This window comes from Carettochelys insculpta, chromosome 2 (assembly GCF_033958435.1).
Source record: "Carettochelys insculpta isolate YL-2023 chromosome 2, ASM3395843v1, whole genome shotgun sequence".
Lineage (NCBI taxonomy): Eukaryota > Metazoa > Chordata > Testudines > Carettochelyidae > Carettochelys > Carettochelys insculpta.
Window position 1 is genome coordinate 266,414,089 of NC_134138.1, and position 23,186 is coordinate 266,437,274.

A 23,186-nucleotide genomic window follows, 5' to 3' on the forward strand; every position below is an offset into this window, starting at 1 on the left:
GGATGGGGGGGAGACACAGCCCCTTGGGGGGATGGGGGGGGCACGGGTCAGGGCTGGGTACTCACGGTCTCCCTTCCCCCTTTCCCCCTATTTCTGCACCCGCACCATCCGTGATCCCCAACAGCCCTCCCAGAACACAGGAGCACCACCTCCTGGGGTCACCACCTGCCCCAGTACGGGCCCACCCCCCCCGAGGACACCGCCGCACCACCACCTATGACCCAGAGGTGGCTGTGGCCCTCCGGCGCCAGGCGGACCTCATGGAGCGGAGGCTCCAATTCGAGGAATGGGAGGCCACCTGGCACCGGGAGGCCTGGCGGGAATTCATGGCCACATTCAACAGGGTGGCCAATACGTTTGAGGAGCTGGTGGCCCATCTGCCTCCCCGCAATGTCCTCCGTGCTGCCCTCCCTGCCGCCCCGCCTGCTGATGTCCCGCCTGCTGCCCCACCCACCAGCTTCTCACAGCAAGAGCCACCCGGGGCCAAGGACCCGCCTCGGCCATACCTCCCCGTGCTCCTGGCCCCCAGCCGGCCTCACCAGGGACCCCGGCTGACAGGGGGACCGGCCAGCCGAACTCGGTGGGGCTCGCGCCCTTCCACCCCTGCCCCAAAATGATGGGCCGATGTGGTGTGCCCACGTCTCCCCCCTGTACATAGTTGTCCCCACCCCTGTACATAGTTATTTATAGTTGACCCCCCGTAATAGTTTTTAGAGATGTCCCCAATTGTATATTAGTTATTATTTTCATTGAATCTGTTTTATTTTTGCTAATATTATTTATATGCCGAAAAGAGGCGACATTTTTGTTCTTGTAAAAATAATGATAGTTTTATTTTTCCAAAAACCTGTGTCCCATGTGCTTTTGGTGAGGGTGAGCTGTGGGTGCTGGGGCGGGGATGCGGGGATGGCCGGGGGGGTCGCTCACTGGGCCCCCTGGTCAAAGTACTCCCTTAGGGCCTCCCGGACCCGGACCCCATCCTGGTGGGCCCGGCGGCTCGGGGTGGCGGCTAGCTGGAGGTAGGCTGTTGTGGCCTCCTGTGCCCAGCCCTGCACAAAGGCCTCCCCTTTGCTTTCCACCAGGTTGTGGAGTGTGCAGCAGGCCCCCACAACCTGGGGGATGTTTGGGAGGCGCAGGTCTAGGCATGCCAGGAGGCAACGCCAGTGGCCTTTCAGGCGCCCGAAGGCTCGCTCGACCACTTGTCGGGCATGGTTGAGTCGGACGTTGTAGCGCTCCTGGCTATCAGAGAGGTGGCCTGTATAGGGCCGCATAAGCCAGGGCTGGAGGGGGTATGCCACATCCCCCACAAGGCAGAGGGGTACGGTGGTGGTATCCCCCAGAGGGAGATTCCTCTGGGGGATGTAGGTCCCCGCCTGCAGTGGGCAGCATAGTCCCGAATTCTGGAAAACGCGGGTGTGATGGGGTTTAGGGGTCCCCCTGCACTGCACCCCGTCCGCTGGCAGGAGTGACTTTCACTCAGCAGGTACAACAGGAGGTTTATTAGGCAACAGATGCCCAGTTTCTTACAGAAGCGACAGTACAGCAGCCAGAGACAGTCCTTCCAACCCGTCCTGGGGAGAAGACCCCGAGGGGTGCCCCTCTGGGGTGTAGCTTTCCCCCTCCACAGGCTGGCTGCCTTCCAGCTTCTCTTTCCCTCGCTTCCTAACTGCCGCCCCCTGATTTAAAAAAAAAGCTCAGCTCCTCCCTCCTCTTTGTTTAGGGCAGATGTGTTACCTGCCAGTTGTAGCCCCAGGGTCATCCTTAGCCACTGGGAGCTGCTGCTTGCCTCAGACATCCAGCCTGACTCACACATGCGTCGTGGGTAGAGCCGGGCCAGCCCATGTAGATGTCCTGGAAGCGGCCACGGCTGTCGACCATGGCCTGCAGGACCACAGAGTGGTAGCCCTTCCTGTTGACGTAGCGGCCACCACTGTGGTCTGGGGCGCGGATGGGGATGTGGGTCCCATCAAGGGCTCCAAAGCAGTTGGGGAATCCCATGGCGGTGAATCCCTCGATGGCCGCGTCCAGTCCCCAGCTCGGACAACCCTCTTCAGCAGCAGGGCACTGAGTGCACGCATCACCTGTGGGGAGGGAACATAGGTGCCTGTGAGGGTTTGCAGAGCATGACCCCCTCCTTGGTCCCCCCTCCCCAGGCCCCCTTCCCAGGCCCCACTCACCCAGGCCCCCCTCCCCAGCAGGGGGTTTAGCCTCAGGCCTCCTTACCTCCATGAGGACAGCCCTGACTATGGCCTTTCCCACTCCAAACTGCTGTCCCACAGAGCGGTAGCTGTCTGGAGTGGCCAGCTTCCAGACAGCTATTGCGACCCCCTTCTCGACGGGGAGGGCACGCCGCATCCGAGTGTCGTGGTGCCTGAGTGCCGGGGTGAGCCACTGGCAGAGCTCCATGAAGGTCTGCCGGCTCACGCGGAAGTTCCACAGCCACTGGTCATCATTCCATTCCCCCATAACCAGGTGCTCCCACCACTTGGTGCTGGAGGGGTAGCTCCAGAGTTGGCAGGGCACCCGGCGGGGGAGGGTGAGGAGGCCCCACTGGTCGGATACGTCTCCTGGTGCTCCTGGGGAGGGCTCCCATTCCAGAAACCGCTGGGCGGCTGCCCGGGCAACATCTAGAAGGGTGCCTCGTCCGCAGGAGGCAGCTTGTAGGGCTTCCAGCTGCTGCTGGATGTCCATGTCTGCGAGGCTTGTATCACCAACACAGGGCTGCTCGTGCAGTGCAGGTCGAGCGTGTCTGGGAGGGGCCCTTTAAGGGAGTGGCTTGCAGCTGCCCCAGAAGCGCTAGTGTGCTCTGTGAGCCGGTCTGTGGGCTTCCCTGGCCCCTTATTTCGAAAGAGGGGGCTTGTGTGTGTGGACACTCCGTGTTGCCTTACGGGGCAGCTCTTTTTGATGTTCTCCGGGGCTACTTCAACATTGAACGTCGACGTTGCCAGCCCTGGAGGACGTGAAGACGATTATCGTCGAGGTAGCCTATTTCGAAGTTCTTACTTTGAAATAGGCTATTCGACATTGGCTACGTCTACACGTGCCCCAAACTTCGAAATGGCCATGCAGATGGCCATTTCGAAGTTTACTAATGAAGCGCTGAAATGCATATTCAGCGCTTCATTAGCATGTGGGCGGCAGCGGCGCTTCGAAATTGACGCACCTTGCCGCCGCGCGGCGCGTCCAGACGGGGCTCTTTTTCGAAAGGACGCCACCTTCTTCGAAGTCCCCTTATTCCCATGAGCTCATGGAATTTGCATGGCCATTTCGAAGTTTGGGGCACGTGTAGACACGGCCATTGTGTCCTAGTGTAGACGTAGCCATGATGCGGGTTTTTTTTCTTTTTTAAACATATCAAGTCTGAAATTTTCACTTTTATTTATGGCCTAAGCCAACATTCTTTGCACAACTAAAACCGCTAATGAAAGAAACTAGATTTTGGGTTATAAAGAATGAAAATTTGAGCCTTTCTAGTGTTTCAGGTTTACCTTTCTGTATGTCTTTCTCAGAGCTCCTGGGATCTCCTACTTTGCTCCCCAACTCATACCTGTATTGCATCTGCTACATAAGGAAGACTGTATGGGATTTCCTCAGACCCAGTGAATACTGATTTAAGGAGGCCTGTTTAGCAGTATTAGGTACTTGCTCCTGCCTATCCTCTTTACCCCATACTTAACATTCAGTCTCAATGAGGTGCTCAACTTGGAGTATAAAATTGGAAATTAAAACAGTACTTCCAGCATAGCAATACATAGACTTCCCCAGTGGTTTGGCCTGAGCACAGGTCTGGGAACCAAGAACTTTCCAATTCTAGTCCCAGCCCTTTCATTAACTTCCACCATGGTCTTATGCAAATCAAACCCTCCCTGCTTCAATTTCCTCATCTGAGAAGATGGACTAACACTGAGTGTAAACTGCTGTATAGATGAAAGTGGTAAATATTGTTTTAATGTAAGTATATAGAAAATCCCAGGGATACATTTTCACCTTCTGAATATACGTAACTCCCATTAACTTTAACATTATAACATCAGACAAGGAAAACAGTGAAAAAAATAAGCAATTTGCTGCTGTGATTTAAGCTCTCCCCTTCCCAAAATTCTTTTGTTTACTTTTGGGGAGTCTAGTCTTTAACTCATGTTGACGTTTGCACTACCTTGTCTAGAGAAGACTTCAAGCATGTTAGCTAGCACATTCTCACAGGTTTCAGAGAGGTAGCTTTGTTAAGTCTGCTTCAGCAAAAACAGCAAGGAGTCTGGTGGCACCTGAAAAACTACAAGTTTTTAGTGGACTCTTTGTTCTTTATTCTAACATCCTACATTTAACTCCTAGTCTATACAAAGCCATGATGTGAGTGTGTATACATATATATATATACACACACATATATATTAGGATAAACTAGTATATACTTTTTATTCCTATTATAAGACAAAAGGAGCTATTAGAAACCTCTTATGACAGCAGATTAAATAGTCTGAATACACAGATGTTCTTGCATTATACCATATCATATCAATGTAATGGGAGTTATAGCTTGTCTGAAGCAGAACAGATTTTCTCCTAGACCTTAATGACTCATCCTGTTGTGCTGATGTAGTTCACTGATCTCAGAATATTAGCATGCCAATATGCTGTTAGGCTAATTCAGGGTGAGTGAGAGATGGAGTTTCCATTGAAAGAATGGAGACTGTCAGTTTCTTCAGCCTTTGTGAGCAATTGAGAGACCATTATAGCATAGTGATGTTTTGGTAAAACAGCTATCTGCAATGTAGTGTTCTAAATATTACCAGAGGTTAATAATTATCTTTAGATTACATGGAATTTGTCTTAGTATTCTCAGATTGGATACAGTTTTCCACATACAAAAATGTGACATTCTGATCCTGGAATGAGACTTGTGAGATTTGCTGGCATAAAGCTGATGGCATGATTTTGGCCTAAATGTCTTAGGTCTTATTATGGACTATAGCACGTGAAATGCATTGTGTACTTTCAGGGCATGTGTGTCAAGTTTAAGACACAATCGCGTACCTTTTTTAAAAAAATCCGATATTTAATAGCTTATTGTGTTGTGTTAAACTGTTTTAAAATCTGGCATAATTTATTTAAATATTTGTTACCTGTGACTGTGATGGTGTCAGGCCAGAAGGCTACAAGAAAGTAACAGAAAGTATGTATATGAGCTCCAAATTAAACAAGTCCCTGTTTCCCTGGTAACCAAACAAGGTCCACCCCAAGTTAATTAAGACACCAGAACTCAATCAAGAGCTTGCATTAAAGAGTGAAAACAGGTTAACTGAGGCATCTGGAGCCAATCAAGGATCAGCTAGACCTGGTTATATGCCTCCCCTTCAGTTGGTTCAGTAGTATTCTAAGGGCTGTAGGAAGAGGATGGTCTACTAGAAAACAGGAATAGTAGAGATGTAGTCAGCTACCAGGAAAGAACCTTGCAGACAGACAGGAGCAAGGGGTAGGGAGATCCCTGCCTGAAGAACAGCCCTTTTGGTCCCCTGAAATCAGTATTGCCCACAGCCTTCTGTCCCTTCCCTTTGAGGCAGAACACCTTTCTTGACAGAATTGGTTGACAAAAAAGCTGTATGGACACTCTGGGGGGCTCCATGTTGACAGGCAAGGCTTTTGGGTCAGCGGGCAGCCCTGTCTGCTGTGCTTCTGGTTGGCTGCTCTGTCAAGAGAGCAGCTGGGCAGTCCAGCCACTCTCTGCCAAAAGAGTGGATTGAGAAAGTGATCCATTTTTGTGTGTAAGAGAACAACAAGAAGTCCTGTGGCATCTTATAAACTAACAGATATTTTGGAACATAAGTTTTTGTGTGCAAAGACCTGCTTCTGTCAACAGTTTTGATGGAAGATATCTTCTGACAGTAACTTCTGTCAACAGATTGCTCTAGAGTCTACCTCTTCCTAAGAGTTTTCCTTTCCCTTTCCTTCCCCCTGCTTTACTGATGATGAGTGGCTAAATCAGACTAACAGCTTGCCCCTACAGTAAAGGGGTTAGGTGGAGAACTACAGTGAGCTACTGAGGTGAGCAATTAGAGTGGGACTTATTGTTTTCCCCAGACATGGAGAATACTCAGTCTACAGCTACCCAGAAGCATAGGACCCCCTGCAGAATTAGGAGCTTGGTCATAATACTAACAATCTGTAGTTGTCATACCTGAGCCTTCTTTTTATAAACTGAAAGCAGCTCAGTCTATTAAGCTTGTCACACTAAAACATGTTTCCTGATTCTTTTATCATTCTCATGGTTCTTTGAATCCTCACCAATTTATCTATATCTTTCTTGAATTGTGGGCACAGAACTGGATACGTTATTCCAGGAGTAGCTACACCACTTCTGCACACATAGTAACCTCTCACACCCACATGAAATTTTCCTATTTACGCAGCCAAGGATTGCATTAGTCCTCAGATACAGTATCACACTGGGAACAGTTACTCAGCTGATTATCCACCATAACCTGTGTCCCCTGTAAGCTGACCACTTGAGTGGCCATCTAGAAGAGATTCAGGTGCCATGCAGCTGATTAAAAACACACCCACAGACAGCTGCATATGTTGCTACTGATGGTGCATATCCCCATATGCCTTGTTGCACATAACAAAATTTATTCTACCCATGGATGGAAAAAATTAGAGGGAGCCCTGACTACAACATCCAAATCTCTTTCAATAACTGCTTCACAAAACAGTGTCCCCCATCATGTAAGTATGGGCTATGTTTTTTTGTTCCTAGATGTATACATTTATATTTAGCTGTATTAAAATGAATACACAGCTCGTCAAGCAGTCTTTATCAATTTAGTCTTTATCACTGACCTGTCCTCCTCTATTGCTTCCCTAAGTTTTGTGTCATCTACACATTTTATCAGTGATGATTTAGTTTTATTCCAGGTCACTAATGAAAACAGCTTTGGGGCAAGAACCAATCCCTGGGGACCTTGCTAAAACATACCATATGATATTTCTGTGATAATGAATACCTTTTTGGACTTCCAATTACATGTAATTTTCATCCTTTTAATTAAAAAAATTAACTTTCTGTAACTCATTCTCCCATCCTGCAAACACATGCTTTACTACTTCTTTAGTCACACCAATATTAACTTTCTTCAGAAATATGTACATTTCTTATTGGAAGTTTTACATCCATGTTTTGCCAGGGTCATCCTGCCCCGCACCACTTTTTGAAGATAATTGTCTAGGGATGTCTACAAGGATGCTTAGTATGCAATTTCAGCTGCTCAGTTTTATGGGCTCAGGATCATCCAAGATGTCCTGATTTTTTTTTTTTTTAACTTAGAGATGGCAACCTTTTACACCCTTTTCTCCATGGTAAATATTTTTAAGATAAGTCAGTTGTGTTCTTTATTCTGACAAGTTTACTTTTTGTTCCTCCGAACAGAAGTGTTGTTTGCCACACTTTGGCTGTGTCTACACTTCGTGATGAATTCAAATGTAAGACAGTTAGCTTGATATTACCACATGACTGTCTTCACTTTAAATATCATTAGCTCAATTTAGGGAGCACTAATATCAAGAATACAATACTGGTGTTATCTGCTGGGTATAGCATCAACCTCGAATTCAAAAGGTTAATTAAAGGCCAGCGTGGAAGCACCACATGTTAAAATTGAATTTATTAGCCTCCAGAAGTGTCCCTTATTTACCACACAATGCCCTTCAGCGCTGTACTCTGGCCGCTGCTCTCCAGGTATGCCGGAATTAGGTAACAGGAAGACCGTGAATTTCAAATCGTGACCAGCAAGCCTGTGGCTGTGGAATCATGTTTGCAAGAGAGCCTGCGAAATGTCAACAAAATGATTAAGGGGCTGGAGTACATGACCTATGAGGAGAGGCTGAGGGATGTGGGCTTGTTTAGTTTACAGAAGAGAAGACTGAGGGGTGATTTAATAGCAGCCTTCAACTTCCTGAAGGGAAGCTCTAAAGAGGATGGTGAGAGACTGTTCTCAGTGGTGTCAGATAGCAGAACAAGGAGCAATGGTCTGAAGTTAAAGAGAGAGAGGAGTAGGTTGAATATTAGGAAAATCTACTTCACCGGGAGGGTGGTGAAGCACTGGAACGCGTTACCTAGAGAGGTGGTGGATTCTCCATCCCTAGAGGTTTCTAAGTCCCAGCTTGACAAGGTCCTGGCTGGGATGACTTAGTTGGGGTTGGTCCTGCTTGAAGCAGGGGGCTAGACTAGGTGACCTCCTGAGGTCCCTTGCAGCCCTATGATTCTCTGATTCTTTGGTATGTGCGCTGTGAGCACATCTACACATTACAGTAGTCCCTGCAGGGAGTTTATGGGTCTGTCTCTACACTTTTTTTTTTTCCTGTGCTGCCAGGCGCCAGCTGCTGCCCCGCCACACCATGTAGCAACAAGGCTGTTGTGGGGGGTCATGCTTGCATAAGAGCCCAAGAAACTTCTTCTCAGTGGTTCATATTTGTGCATGAATCCTCCCTCCATCCCTCCCCCACAGACACCACACAGTGGGGGTCTTTCCCACACACAGCCACATCACATGGGTAGCCTCTGACCCAGTAAAAGGATGTGTGTGCCGTTCAGTGCTGACCGTGCTGCCAGGCAGCACTGTGTCCTAGCTTATGTGCATTTAGAGTTCCAAGGGCAGGAAAGAATTTCAGGGGCTTGCTGTCACCAGAGGGAAGTCTCCCCAGCAGCTAAAATAATTGGGGGGGAATACTTCAACTGCCTCCCCCACAGAACCTTCACACACCCCCAGCATGGGACCACTGGGGCTTGCTGCCACTGGGAGGAACTCTCCCCCAGTGGCTAAGATAATCTGGGGGAGTACTTCAACTCGCCCTCCACTGAATCCCTCCTGCACCCCTAGCACGGGACCACTGGGACTTGCTGCCACCAGGGGGAAGTCTCCCCGAGCAGCTAATATATTATTTTCAGGGGTCAGATGCAATCACAGGAGGGGGAACACTCAGTGGATGGCCAGATGAGAATTCAGCTACAGAAGAAAGAGATTTCTGTAAAGTTTTTTGCCATCTCTGTGGATGTCCTACTTTTCTTTCCTTCTGCTGGGAAAAATGGCCCTTTGCTTACCATGGGAGGGGAATGAGGAAAATGCAATGTGGTAAGATGATGTCAAAGACCAACAAGCATACCCAGAATGCTATGGGGATGAGGGAACTGTGGGATAGGTTCCCACAATGCACTACTGAAACAGTCGATGTTTGCCAACTGTGTGGCAGCAATAAGTCGACTTTGTGAGGAGAGTCAAAATTGAATTTATAAATTCCAGAATTACAAAATCAATATTCATCTCATAGTGTAGATGCAGCCTCTGCTTCTCCTCCCAGAATTTGTACAGCACCTCACCAGCTGGAGCTGTGATGGCTCCCCACTGGGAACACCAAAGGCTCTGGAGTTATATCTGTTAAACAAAAAAAATGGGCAAGAAGCACATTTTACCTTGGTTAGTATTAAGAAAATAAATAGGAAAGGAAAATTGTTTTGAGGTTAAGTACAGCTCAAATAAAATTACTATGCCGTGGATGTTCTGAAGCAATGTAATTACTGCTATTAGTGAATGCAAAATTGGTGGTTTACACAGCTGATCATCTACAATATTTCACCATTACAAAAAACAACATACTATACAAGTTGTTTAAAGTTAAATTTTACATGATGTCCTCATGGTGTTCTTTCTTATGATCAAATATTAGACTCTCCCTCTTCTTGAGAAAGTGAGGGCTCATATTAATGTCCACTGGAAAGGATTTGTTAAGGGGTAGAAAACAAGTATCAGAGAGGTAGCTGAGTTAGTCTGTATCTTCAAAAACAACAAGAAGTCCTGTGGCACCTTACAGATTAACAGATATTTTGGAGCATAAGCTTTCGTGGGCAAAGACCTGCTCCATCAGATGCAAGTGGGTCTTTGCCCACAAAAGCTTATGCTCCAAAATATCTGTTAGTCTATAAGGTGCCACAGGACTTCTTGTTGTTCTGGTAGAAAACAGTCACTTACCCCCTGAGCATTTTATTTTCCTTGTTTGGAGCTGTGCTGCACTGCCTCTTGATGGCAGCAGGAGGACTGTGCTGAAATTGTTAAGGTTCTGTAATCCCATCTCAACCTTTAATTCTCACTAACACATTTTGTGGTGGGATCTTCTTTGCATCTGCAAATTTTATTCAGCTGGAAAGCAAGAAATATTGAATGCCTTAGTCTTCTATCCACCTTCTACTTGGAAGAGTTCCTGACCTTCTGCAGGTAGTGCCCAGGGTTGGGACCCAAGCAAACTTTAGTATTCCCTGCAAGGTTGCTATGACTGCTTCGAAGCATCATGCTCTGCATCGTGGGGCATTTCTAATTCCCATTAGCATCTGCTGCCACAGTTCAGCAAGGGAGAGAGAAGAAATGTCTACTTCTGAGGAGAAGAAATGTTTTCTTTAGAGTTCTGCAACAGCCAGAAGCCTGGGTTCCTTTTTAGCAGCCAGCCAAGGAAAAGGCAGTGAAATAAAAGGGTAGAGAGGAAATAGTGAGAATCAGTAAGAACTAGAAAGAACTACCAGAAGGAGACAACAAGGGTTAGATAATGGGGTAAAGTAGGAGCAATTTCATAAGACAAGAACTCAGTCCCACAGAACCTCTCTCTGCCAATCACTAGCAACCAGTGATTTTAGGTAACAAAGTATACCCCGATGTAGAAGACTGATAATGTAAACTTTATTTACCTTAACTTGTTTCAGAAAATGTGATTTATGGCAAATAGTTAGTGACTAGCGACTTCAGGTTATCAGTTTTTAAATTATAAACTACACTACCAGAAGGGGTTGTTAATCATCTACTTTATCCTCATGCATAACAGAAGTCACATATATTCACCCATTAATTCTGCATCAACAATTCTGATCATGTGCCACAGCATTTAAGTTAGACAGATCCCTAATCTGGATTTAAAGTTTTAAAATGATGAAGACTCTATCCCATCCCTTGGAAAACTTTTCCTGTGGGTAGCCCTTACTTTAAAAAATGTGTACTGTATGTGAACAGATGGAAGTACAGTAAGAAACTTAATATAGTTTACACATAGTCATTAACATGGCAAAGACCCACTCTATTTAAACAAGCTATAGCACCCGTGTAGCAGAAACCATTCACAAAACTTGAACGTTCACTTTAGAGCAGGGTGCACCCATTTTGCCCAGCAGCCAGTACTACAAGTACAGTAACTTGCCAGGAACATGAAGGCTATACTGCTTGTTACATCCCTCCAAGATCCAGTCCCCACACTCCTTACAGTTTCATTTACTTCAGGACCTCTAACTAATGAGGACAGAGGGGAACAATGACACACACAGAATCACAGGGCTGGAAGGGACCTCAGGAGGTCATCTAGTCCAGCCCCCTGCTTCAAGCAGGATCAACCCCCACTAAGTCATCCCAGCCAGGACCTTGTCCAGCCGGGACTTAAAAACCTCAAGGGATGGAGAATCCACCACCTCTCTAGGCAACGCATTCCAGTGCTTCACCACCCGCCTGGTGAAGTAGTTGTTCCTAATATCTAACCTACACCTTTCCCTCTTCAACTTCTGACCATTACTCCTTGTTCTGCCATCTGACACCACTGAGAACAGTTTCTCATCCTCCTTTTTAGAGCTCCCCTTCAGGAAGTTGAAGGCTGCTATTAAATCACCTCTAAGTCGTCTCTTCTGTAAACTAAACAAGCCCAATTCCCTCAGCCTATCCTCGTAGGTCTTGTGCTCCAGACCCTTAATTATTTTTCGGAGGGGTAGCCGTGTTAGTCTGGATCTGTAACAGCAACGAAGGGTCCTGTGGCACCTTATAGACTAACAGAAAAGTTTTGAGCATGAGCTTTCGTGAGCACAGACTCACTTCATCAGATGCATCAGTGAGTCTGTGCTCACGAAAGCTCATGCTCAAAACTTTTCTGTTAGTCTATAAGGTGCCACAGGACCCTTCGTTGCTGTTAATCATTTTTGTTGCCCTTCGCTGAACTTGCTTCAGCAAATCCACATCCTTTTTATACTGGGAGGCCCAAAACTGGAGACAATATTCCAGATGTGGCCTCACCAGTGCCAAATAAAGAGGAATAACTACTTCTTTAGATCTGCTCGAAATGCTCCTCCTAATGCACCGTAGTATGCCATTAGCCTTCTTGGTTACAAGGGCACACTGTTTACTCATATCCAGCCTTTCATCCACCATAACCCCTAGGTCCCTTTCCATCGTACTGCTGCTGAGCCTGTCGGTCCCCAGCCTGTAACAGTGTTTGAGATTCTTCCGCCCCAGGTGCAGGACTCGACATTTCTCCTTATTGAACCGCATCAGATTTCTTTTGGCCCAGTCCTCCAATTTATCCAGGTCCCTCTGGATTCTCTCTCTACCCTCCAGCATATCTACCTCTCCCCCTAGTTTTGTGTCATCCGCAGACTTGCTGAGGGTGCAATCCAGTCCCTCATCCAGGTCATTAATAAAGATGTTGAATAACACCGGCCCCAGAACTGAGCCTTGCAGCACTCCACTTGAAACAGACCGCCATCCAGATATTGAGCCATTGACCACTGCCCGTTGGGACTGACCATCAAGCCAGCTTGCTATCCATCTTATAGTCCAAGGATCCAGTCCATATTTCCTTAACTCTTGGACAAGAATGTCTGTCTTTATTCCAGAGAAAAGAGGCCTGCACATGCAGTGTGGTTTGAGCGTTAGTCTGCTAAACCCAGGGAGGTGAGTTCAATCCTTGTGGAGGCCAGTTAGGGATCTGGGGCAATGAGATTAAAAAAAGAGAGAGATGGTTCTTCATCCTGCTAAGAAGGCAGGGAGGGGACTGGACTCTGTGACCTCCTAAGGTCTTTTCCAGCTGTGTGTGTGTGCGTGTGCGTGTGCACGTGCACAACTTGTCCCTCAGCTCAAAGGTCTTTTCCAGCGTGGGGGGGGGGGCAACCTGCCCCTCAGCTCAAGCTAGACCACAGTCTGCGGGGACTGGCAGAATGCTGTAGGCCCCCGTACAGCTGGGGTCTGGCTCTTGCGTGGTCTCACAGTGCTACTGGAAGGTTGGGGCTACAGTAGGTGTGAAATGCTTGTTGTGGGGGATGGGTCTGTGTGCACCCCACGATCTGTGACGCATCTGGGAGGGTGGGGACTGCAGCAGGGACTGGTCTCTCTTGGCTGTAGCTGTGGCTGGTCCACACGGCCACCTGAGCAGCACATCCTTATGAAGGTAGCCCACCCTTAACACTTAGGAGGTGGGATCCAGCCCCCCCCCCCCCCCCCCGAGGGCAGTGGGACTGGCTGCTTCCACGGCTGCCTGAGCAGGTGAACACATCGGACAATACCAACACCGGCTGACGGGGAGGGCCTTTCGTCTCCGGTTACCCCTCTTGGGGGAAGAAGGGCAAGGATAAGCGCCCGCCCCTGCCTTGCAGAACGGAGTGAGAAAAGGTGGGCGGTTGGACCCGGGGTGAGGGGTGGCCAATAGCGCAATCACCGCCTTCCCCCTCCCCCCCGCCGCTCTCTGGATGAATGGTAGTTACCTTCCCTCCTGTGCAGAGCCGCCGGCTAGATTGCAGCAAAATGGAAAGTTCCAAATTCCAGTAAGGGCCCGGGGAGAGGAAAGGGCTGGAACTGTCTCACCGAAAGGTTCTTTTGGCTCCCCGTGGAATCCAACGGGCGTAAACGGCGGCTCGCTGACTGGAAGGCAGCTGAGAAGACGCGAGACCTCCCCCGATACAGGCCTGCGGCTGCTGTAACGGACCCAGTCCGAACCCACCTGCGTGTAAAGGGTTAATGGGCCGAGAGCAGCCGCCGGCGGGAGGAGGCGGTGCTGCCTTCTCCCCTCCCCCAGCGTGTGTAAGAGACAGCACGAATCGAGCCCTGCCAGGCTGAGGGGCAGCCCCCTTCTCCTTCGTCTGCCTCGGGCTAGCAGCCACCCCCTGCGTCCGTCCGGCGACTACTCCCCTCCCTCAAACCGGCTCACTCTCCGACACGCTGGGCTGTGTCTCATGCCGCCGCGGGTCCGGTGAGTCCACGCCTGGATGCTGATCCCCTTCTCCGCTTTCCCCTTCCGCAGGCGGCGGCGGTGGCGGCAGCCCCAGAAGCTGCGGCGGCTCCGGCTTCTCCTCAGCTCCCGGCCGCCTCCGAAGGGATGCTGGAGAAACTAGAGCTCGAGGATGAAGGTAAGTCGGCGATGCCCGCTGCGGAGTAGCGACTGACGGACGGACACTCGGCTCGCTCCTGGCCCTCCTGCTCCGGGAGCCAAATGGAGCCGCCCCGTGGGGAGTGGGGGGAAGGGAGCCAGACTGACGGACAGGGACCCGGTCTCCCCAGCTGCGCACGCACACCCACCGGCGCTGCCCCAGAGCCCCTGCGCACTGCTGTCCGTGCCCTTGGAAAGGGGCGAGGTGCGTCGCGTCGCGGGGTTAGAGCTGCCCCTGCCCCTGTCCCTGCCCCTGCCCCCAGCTTCTCCCCGCTCGCTTCATGCGCACCCGTCCCGCGTGTTCCTTTCACGCTCTGGGCGCTTAGCGGTAGATGACAGGCGGGCCAGTGCCGCTCTTGTCACCCTCTAGCGTGCTGCAGCCTTACGCTGTTTCCCCAGTTGCGGTTGAGCCCAGTTCTACATGTGTATGGGCGGGGGAGGAAGAAAACCTCGACACGCGTGGCTTTCTTTTTTAACCTTTAAATAACTGTGTTGTGTATCCTGTTGGTAACGTAGTACAGACCTTACCCTCGAGTTATAAATGAAAGATGACAAAATTTGGGGCTATTGTACAAGGTGAGGCTGTATTAGGAAAAGTTAGTTGGTGGAACAGAATTATTTCTACAAGCTTTTCTTTGATGCTGCCTCCTATGTAGCTCCTAATTAACAAACAAATAGTTAACTTTGGAGATGAGCTTCTGGCTTATGTATGTCTTGTAAACACTAATAGTTTTTGTAAAGGTGTTTATTTTCCATTATTGAAAAGGTAGACGTTTTTAGGCGTTATTACCTTTTTGCATTTAATGGCCAAACAAATTCAATGTTCATATTAATATTTTAAAGTAGGTAAAATATCATGGGCTGAATCTTATTGTGTTGGTAATAGCATGGTATCTTTTTTTTATTTGCAGACGATGTAGTCGTATATCTTTAAAAGCTTTGGAAATAATAGGCTGAGTCATCTAGTTTAAAAAAAATCATAAACCACTATGCTAATCAGCTGTTCTTCTTGGTAGCTATTCCTTTCTGTAGTTGGTACTGTTGTTGAGTGCAGCTAGCCACAAACTTCATTTTAAATTCCTTTATGAGTTTTTTTTTTTTTTTTTTTTTTTTTTTTTTTTTTTTTGAAGCATTTTCTTGAATTCTACTGATTTTTAACCGCTTTTGTAAGCGTCTCTTGCTCTATAATTTTTAAAGCAAAGGTAGACCAGTCAAATGGATTCGTGACTTTTTTTGTCTTGGTGAATCCTCACCAGACTAATAAAATATGCAGCTTTAGTGTGACTTATTTAACATTGATGTTTGATATGAGGAATTCACACTCTAATTTTGTATTTTCCTTCCTCAGTTTAATTTCTGATCACATTTATACCTTTCATGTAACCAGTTGACTTCTCTTTATCATGAGTCAAGTCATGACATGTTATCTGTCCTAAGCTTATTAATTTGCTACAAACATCCAGTTTTGGGATGTAAATCACCTGTACATTTGTTTATAGTCTACTTTAATGGCAGTATATGCTGAGATGAATGTCTAGTATGAACAACAATTGTCATTTACATAGGATAGTACTGATTACAGTACTGTGATAGAATAAATTATTTTCCAGTGCACGTCAGATTATTAAATGAGTTGCCAATCATTCTCACTAGTCTCAAATTTCTGTTTCATTATGGTATTTCTTGGAATTTTATTTTCCTCCATAAAACCAAAGTGCTTCTCCTTTTGAGTTGATATATAGGTTTTGAGGTTTTGGCTTTGTTTTTAGTTTGTTGTATTTTGGTTTTGGCATATGTCAGGGTAGTATGCACCTCCATTGGTGGAGAATACCTTGGTTGCTTTAATAGCAAACCCTGTTCCCCTTCACAGGTATTTGCCATTTTTATAGGGAATCGATGTGATGTTTGGCTGAAGGGATAGTATTAACACATGGCTATTAAGAATGCTACAGCATAGATGTTTGTGCAGCGTATTTCAATGTAGAAAATATTGATAAATCTAATAGCCCATACACACTAGAGCAACACCTGTTCAATGTCATAAGACAGAGGTCAGCAACCTTGCCCAGGTGGAGTGCCGAAATTTGACCTTTTGACCTCTGTATATGGTCCGAGTGCCAGTGATACTTTCTAAAGTCACTAAGCCTATGTCTGTGCAGCAGTGTTATTTCAGAGTAAGCTATTCTGGAAGAGATTTTTCTGGAATAGTTTATTATGAAATAGCACACTTACATGCAGAATGCGTTTTGAAATAATGCTCATCTATGTTGAAATAGTGTGCAGACAAAACAGCCTATTTCAAAATAGCATCTATTCCGTGTCTACACAGCCCCTATTTCAAATATGTATTTTGTAGTAGGCGCTATTCCTCGTACAATGACATGCCACATTTGGATTAAGCCATCTGCGAAATTGTTTAGAAATAGTGGTTGTGTTGTGTGAATGGTCACAAAGTTATTTCGGAATAGCAGCCTTTATTCTGAAATAACTTTGCTGTGTAGACATATTCCTAATAGTCCTACTTAAAACAGCTTCATTAATAAATTAAGATGCAGAACGTTACCATTTAGGTAGTGGTTGGTAGCGGGAGGAGGGCTAGGGTTGAGCTCCTGCCTCACATGCTGATGAAAATCCACTCACGTGCACTCTTGGCAGGCATGCCATGGGTTGCTGACCCCCATCATAACGTAGCTTCATATGTGAAGTGAATATGTCATAAAAGCCCAAAGACAGCAGGATGTTGATGGAAGTGTTTGCAATGCTTATATTTTTTTTTTATTTCAGTCTTTCTTCTGTTTCCGAGGTTGTAATTGTGGTAATATTGGGGAGGAGAGAAGTGAATGCCCAGAGAAAACTAGTTGTGGTTATTCGGTAGAAGAGATGTGCTAGATGGCAAAGTGGTTCAGCAACAAAGGCCTTTAAGAATGTGATTAGATTTCATGCCACGAATATAGTTTGATCCTATTTGGTGTTTCATGTGTTTAATATCTAAAATAATGTGTTTTATTTAGAAACCTTTTTGTAACTGCTATTATAGATTAATCTAACTTGCATGTTTCACATATACCTGGCTTCCCCAACAGTCTGTCCACCGACTCTCAATGTCTATCTCATATATCAAATTTATGATATATGCAACAAATTTTGCATAAATTTTGAAACTGAATTCTAGGAAGCTCTCAAAAACAAGGCCTCAAAATAGTCTTATGCCAGAATGGATCTTGCTTATGATTGTCTGGAAAGCCTATGCAAATGAGAAACTTTCACTTGCATCTTAATTAAAAGGAATCTAATTCACACTATCTGAAATGACAGGTATTTAAACAAGGGATGAAGTGCTGGGTAGAATACAAACTTTTCCTGTAGTTCCATTTTTATCTTGTGACTAGGAAGTTATGTTTTGCAGAATCTGGTTTCTTAGAAGGGATGGTCTGTAAGTAAGATGGACATTGACTCGCACATCACACTTGTATCTGAAAATGTCGTGCCTATTATTTTTACAACTAACGCATAAGATATTTGTCACAGAGAGAGAAATGTTGTCTTTTTCGCTTCTCCCTACCCCACCTCCTAGCTTGTTCAATATGGACATTAGACTGGACTGGACTCTTATTTTTAGTTTCACTTCTTGTTGGTCAGTTGCAGATCCTGTCTCTAGCAATAGAATGCTACTATGAGTCTTGTACTAATTGCTTTTACTCATGCTCATGAAGAGAGTGTTTACTACAGGTTGAACTTTTCTCATCCAGCACCCTTGGGACCTGAACAATGCCAGACAAGAGAATTTTCTGGACCACAGGCGGTCAATATTGTCTAGCACATTGACATTTTCATTGCATACTGGGCTCTTAGAAAACATTTAGGGATAAGTTACAGCTAAATAACACAGCACTGAGAGCCAAGACTGGTGTCTGTAAACAAACTTTATGGGGCGCTTTGCCACATCCATGCTAAGGGATTGGCAGGCTAACTAAAATCATGGAAGATTTCAGATGTCGCTGAACAAGCAAGCTCTGGATTAGAGGTTCAACCTGTAGTATTGGTTGCAGGAGAACTGAAACATAATAGCCAACACGTCAATATATACATGAAAGGGAAGGAGAAGAAGAACAAAAGAAGTGGATAAAAGTATGTTTTTAGTTTGCTTGAATACACCCAAAAAGACCCTTCTTAGCATCAGTAAGAGAACACAGACATACTTTTAATTACTAATAAAAGAATGGCTTACGAGAAAGTTCCGACGATGCTGTTTAAATGGTGATTTCTCTCTCAGAACATGGATGTTGGCTAATTGAATTAAAATATTTTAAGATCATGGTCTTTTTTTAGCATGGAATGGAAATAAGATCATTGAAGTAGCTTTTCTTATCTTTCATACTGTTACTTTTTTAGGAGGCAGAGACAACCAGTTCCTTGTTACAGTGTGTTTAAAAAAAAATTACAAAGCTGGTGTGAGTGTATGCCTAATAATAAACTCACACACGTGCTGTCATATCAAAGTGGAGTTCTTCATTTGTTTCACACACCGTTTTGGGTTGACTTGAGGAACTTTGGGATAGCTCATGGATTACATAACTGCTCCAAGCCCCCTCCCTCCCCCCCCCAAAAAAAAAAACTTGCTCTACCCACTGCTTTCTGTATCGGATACTAGGAAGGTTGGTTTGTTGGTTTTTTTTTGTTTTTTTTTGTTTTTTTTTTTGTTTGCAAAAGATGACTAGGAGGAGGCTGGGAAAGAGCTAGGAGAAGAAATGTTTTTGAATAGTTAACAGAACAACTTCAGATTTTTACTAACACATTTTAAGTCACAGAGTAGTTTTTATTTTGTTAAACAGAAGTGTTTAAGAATCTAGAGGTGCACAGGGTTTTTTTTTAATTTTAAACTTTTTTTTTTTTAACTGTTAATGCTATTCATTGCAACTGCACCCTGGCATAATCTAACTCTCTTCTTTAGACATTACTTTTTGCTTCTATCACAGATATGCACCACCTTCCTGTCAGCTGCCAATTTTGGTTGGTTCAGTATTGTAACTGTTCCTTGGGCAACTGGCTCTGCTGCAGTGTTGGCTCATAGCCATCTCTCTACCACCTTATCTACCAGTACAACCAAAATGAAATAAAGCTGCAGTTATTTTGTTCAGGCTATCTCGTCCCAGATTAAAGGCTAGGAACAAATTTTTGCTATACAGTGCTCACAGAAAGGCTGTAATGGAACGAGGGTGATAATGGAAGAAAAAACTTATTGCTAACTGTCACTAGACACCATAAACTAATAGGGTGATAATTATCAGAAAAGTCTAACATGGTCTACATTTTCAAAGACTGAGAGGTACTTTTGGAGTATGGTTTGTTTTTTTTTTTTCTTTTTTGGTGGGGGGGAAAGGGGGCAACTTATTCAAGACACTTAAAAAAGGCCCTGGCTTCTTTATTAAAAGGTGATTGACCAGCACTTTCAGTCTGGCCACTTTAAGGTTTTTCTGTGCATTCAAAATCAATAGTCATTCTTGAAAATAGAGGCATAATACATTTACATTTTCAAAATTAAATTCAGTAATCCCTTGTTCTAGATGACAGGAAAGAGCCATTTAAATGAAATCTTGGGTTAATTCTTTCAATCATCTCCTTTGAACTCATTCCTAGAATTATAGGACTGGGAGAGACCTTGAGAGGTCTTTGAGTCCAGTCCCATGCACCCATAGGAGGCATAAGCACCATCTAGAGCATCCCTGACTGATGTTCCTCTAACCGTCTCTTAAAAATCTCCAAGGGAGAAGCTATGCCTCCCTAGGTAAGTTATTCCAGTGCTTAACCATGCTGACAGTTATGAAGCTTTCCTTGTGTCCATCCTAAGTCTCCCCTTGCTGCAATTTAAGCCCGTCGCTTCCTCTTCCTGTCCTCTTCTTAGAAGGTAAGGAGGTAATCTTCCTCCTTGTAACAGCTTCTTAAGTATTTGAAAGATGTTATCATGTCTCCTTTTCTTTTCCAGGGTAAACAAATCCAGTTCTTTCAATTTTCCTCATAGAGTTGCTAGAAGTTTAATAATTTTTGTTGCTCTTAGAACTTTTTCCAATTTGTTCAGATCTGTCCTGAAGTGTGGAGCACAGAAATGGACACTTCCAGTTGAGGCCTGGATAGAGTGGAAGAATTACTTCTCATTGCTTAGTTACATTCCTGTTTAATACATCAAGGAATAAGGTTTGCTTTTGTCATATTATTGACCCATATTTAGCTTCTGCTCCCCTATGACCACTAGATTCCATTCCACAGTACTCCTTCCTAGGCTGTAATTTCTACTTTGTACGTGTACAACTGATTTGTTCCTAAGTGGAGTACAGGTTCACCTCTTAAGTCTGTAATTCTCTTGTCCAGCAACATCCATCATCTGGCATGACCACAGATGTTGCAGGACAAGAGAGATCTAGGGCTGGGACAGGATCTGCATCAGTGGGACAGGGGCTGGGGCCATAGCAGTGGCTGGCAGCCTAGCCTTGGCCAGAGCTGCAGCCCCCACTGGCCCTGTTGTAGCCTGGGAATGGGGATGGGCCCCTGCTAGAGTGCGGGGCTAGGCTCAGAGCCCTATCTGGAGCCCCTGGTGAGCCCTTGCAGGAGGAAGGAGAAGAAGCCAGTGGGCCTCAGTGACTGGAGACTCAGCAGTGAGCACTGGGACCCTGCTGGCTGGGCAGCAGTGTGTCTAAGAAGCCAGCCAGGGAACCACGGGCCTGGAGCCATGTCAAGAGCTGTGGGGTCGAAAAGCCATGGGCTGGGGAGTTAGCTGGGGAGCTGTGGGGCCAGGAGCAGACAGGGAAATGGGGGTTGGGAGAGCCCTCCGGGTCTGGTAAGCTGCAGGCCAGGGAGCCTAGAGGTGGGAGTGGCCAGGGAACTGTGGAGACGGAACCAGCCGCGCAGCTGAGGCAGTCAGGGAGCCAGCAGGAATTCTGGAAAGTGGCCAGGGCTGGTGGACTGGAGGGGTCCCTGAGGGCATTGACTACCCCTTGTCCAGCAAAATCCCTTGTCCAGGACTGCTCAGGTTCTGGGGGTGCCGGACAAGGGAGGTGCAACCTGTATTAAGCATTTGTTCTTACTAAATTTCATCGTGTCTTCCAGATCATCTTGAATTATAATCCTATCCTCCTGAGTATGCGCAATGCTCCCATCTTTACAAGTATACTCTATGCCATTATCTAAATCACTGATGAAAATATTGAATAGAACTAGACACAGAAACAATCCTCAAGAACCCTTTGTGACTATGAATCATTGATAACTACTCTTAGAGAATGGTTATCAGCCTGTTATGCACTCCGCTTCTGTGAGTGGCAGGGAGCTGGTGCTTGGCTCTGGACTGCTCACCATAAGTGGGAGCCAAGAAACTGACCAGTGCTGCTGCACTGGTCAGTTTCCCAGCTCTGAGTGGCAGGCAGCTTGGAGACAGGTGCCAGCTCCCTACTACTTAGTCACCTTAACCTGAAATACGTGCAACTTAAGTGTGTGTATCTTGGGGTTCCACAGTAATTGGATTCTAAGCACAGACAACAACTGTGTTGCTGTCCCCTTGAAAGCTGCATGGTAGGTTACATAGTTACAGACTGGCCTCCCATTCCAAGAAGGGATTCTCTTTGTAGACTAACAAAAGGGGTTTTTGCAAAGCAACATACATGTCCCAGGAACTCAATATGCTTCCTCCAGAGCACTTCTAGCTTAGGAAGTGAGTGCTCAGATCTAGAAATTGAATCCATGTTTGTTGCATGGTAATCCCTGTAACTGCTGTAGGATCACTGAATTGTCCATAACTGATTATTGTGGATCAATATTAAATCTTGTAGACTGTGTGACCTAGCTTTTTAAGAGGTTGTGTATGTGTCTAAAGAGTCATACTATACAACCTTCATTGACTATGCTCCCTTAATTTTCCCACTTAAGTTTTGCCCAATTGCACGTTGTTTCCCTTCCTACATCCTGCCTCTTATACCAGAGGTCAGCAACCTTTCTGAGGCAGAGTACCAAATTTTGACCTTTTGATCTCTGTGTATGGGGCAAGTGCTGATATTTTTTTTTTTTTTTAAAAGTCACTAATATTCCTACTTAAAACAGCTAAATTAATAAGAGAAGATGCAGAGCTTTATCATTAGGTTGTTATCTGTTAATCTAAAAGTGGCATGCCTTTGAGCAAGCTCCTGGCTGCATGGGGGAGGAGGGGCAGGGCTGAACTCCCACCTCTTGAGCAGATTTTCATCAGCACATGTGCCACTCTTGGCACTGATGCCAGGGTTGCTGACCCATGTCTTATACAATGTTCTCCCAATTTCTTCTTGCTTTTTCATGATGCCGCCTTGTCTATTTTTCTGCCTGTGACTGTATCTTTCATGGTGTTGCTATGCATGGAATAGTTTCTTCTCTTGTAATATGCCAAATACTCTCTCCTCTCATACAAGTCCTTTCTTAAATATGTCTGTTAACCTTTCACCACTGTCATCCTTGTTTTTGTATATTAGCTCATTATACTTTAACTGAGCTCATGTTGTAATAATGTACTTTAGTTGTGGGGGGAGGCTGGAGCTTGTTTATGGGAAAGGTGGCAAAAATACATGGTGTAAGATGACACATTAAATGCACAAAAGTACATTAAAAGAAAGTTAAGATTACACATTTAACCACTCAAGGGTGGGATAAGGCAGGATTATAGTTGCCTGTAGAGCCTTAATTTGACCTCCTTATGTGTATGCATTGTGACATACTTTGATATACTCTAATTACCTGATCATACTGAAACACACACACTTTCTCTCTCTGCCCTGATGATATATCAAGTTGTATGTTGATGGAGTCTGAAGGGCCACTGCTTCATTTCTTGCAGAATTTGGTAAGTAGGGAAAGAGAAAGGAAGGTCCCATGGTTTAAGTAGTTGAATATGTTGGGAATTGGATTCTCTTTGGCAGTGGCAAGGTAGTTTCTATGTTGCCTGGGAAATCCCTTAAACC

At 45.7% G+C, this 23,186-nt stretch overlaps 1 protein-coding gene and 1 long non-coding RNA gene across 14 annotated transcripts in view; one reads left to right on the forward strand and one right to left on the reverse strand.

Annotated features, from left to right (window-relative positions):
• Window positions 1-23,186, forward strand: part of PRKAG2 (protein kinase AMP-activated non-catalytic subunit gamma 2) — a 401,630-nt gene that overhangs the window by 301,092 nt on the left and 77,352 nt on the right. For 9 of the 12 annotated variants that reach the window (XR_012644083.1, XR_012644082.1, XR_012644084.1 and 6 more), the window contains one exon: window positions 14,086-14,191. The exons of 1 other annotated variant lie outside the window; for it this stretch is intronic. Coding sequence is in view for 8 of the 11 variants with exons in the window: in XM_074985101.1 (XP_074841202.1) it covers window positions 14,086-14,191 (106 nt within the window). In the remaining 3 variants the exon portion in view is untranslated. 2 more of the 12 variants (XM_074985103.1, XM_074985104.1) reach the window with 2 other exon arrangements.
• Window positions 865-13,688, reverse strand: LOC142008130 (uncharacterized). 2 transcript variants are annotated; one of them, XR_012644086.1, is made up of 7 exons: window positions 13,550-13,688; window positions 10,020-10,187; window positions 9,095-9,425; window positions 5,124-5,153; window positions 4,157-4,265; window positions 2,224-2,950; window positions 865-2,081 (listed from the first exon to the last, which is right to left on the reverse strand). It is a non-coding gene; the product is annotated as an uncharacterized LOC142008130 (long non-coding RNA). The 2 variants fall into 2 exon arrangements; XR_012644085.1 differs by having other exon boundaries at window positions 2,224-4,265.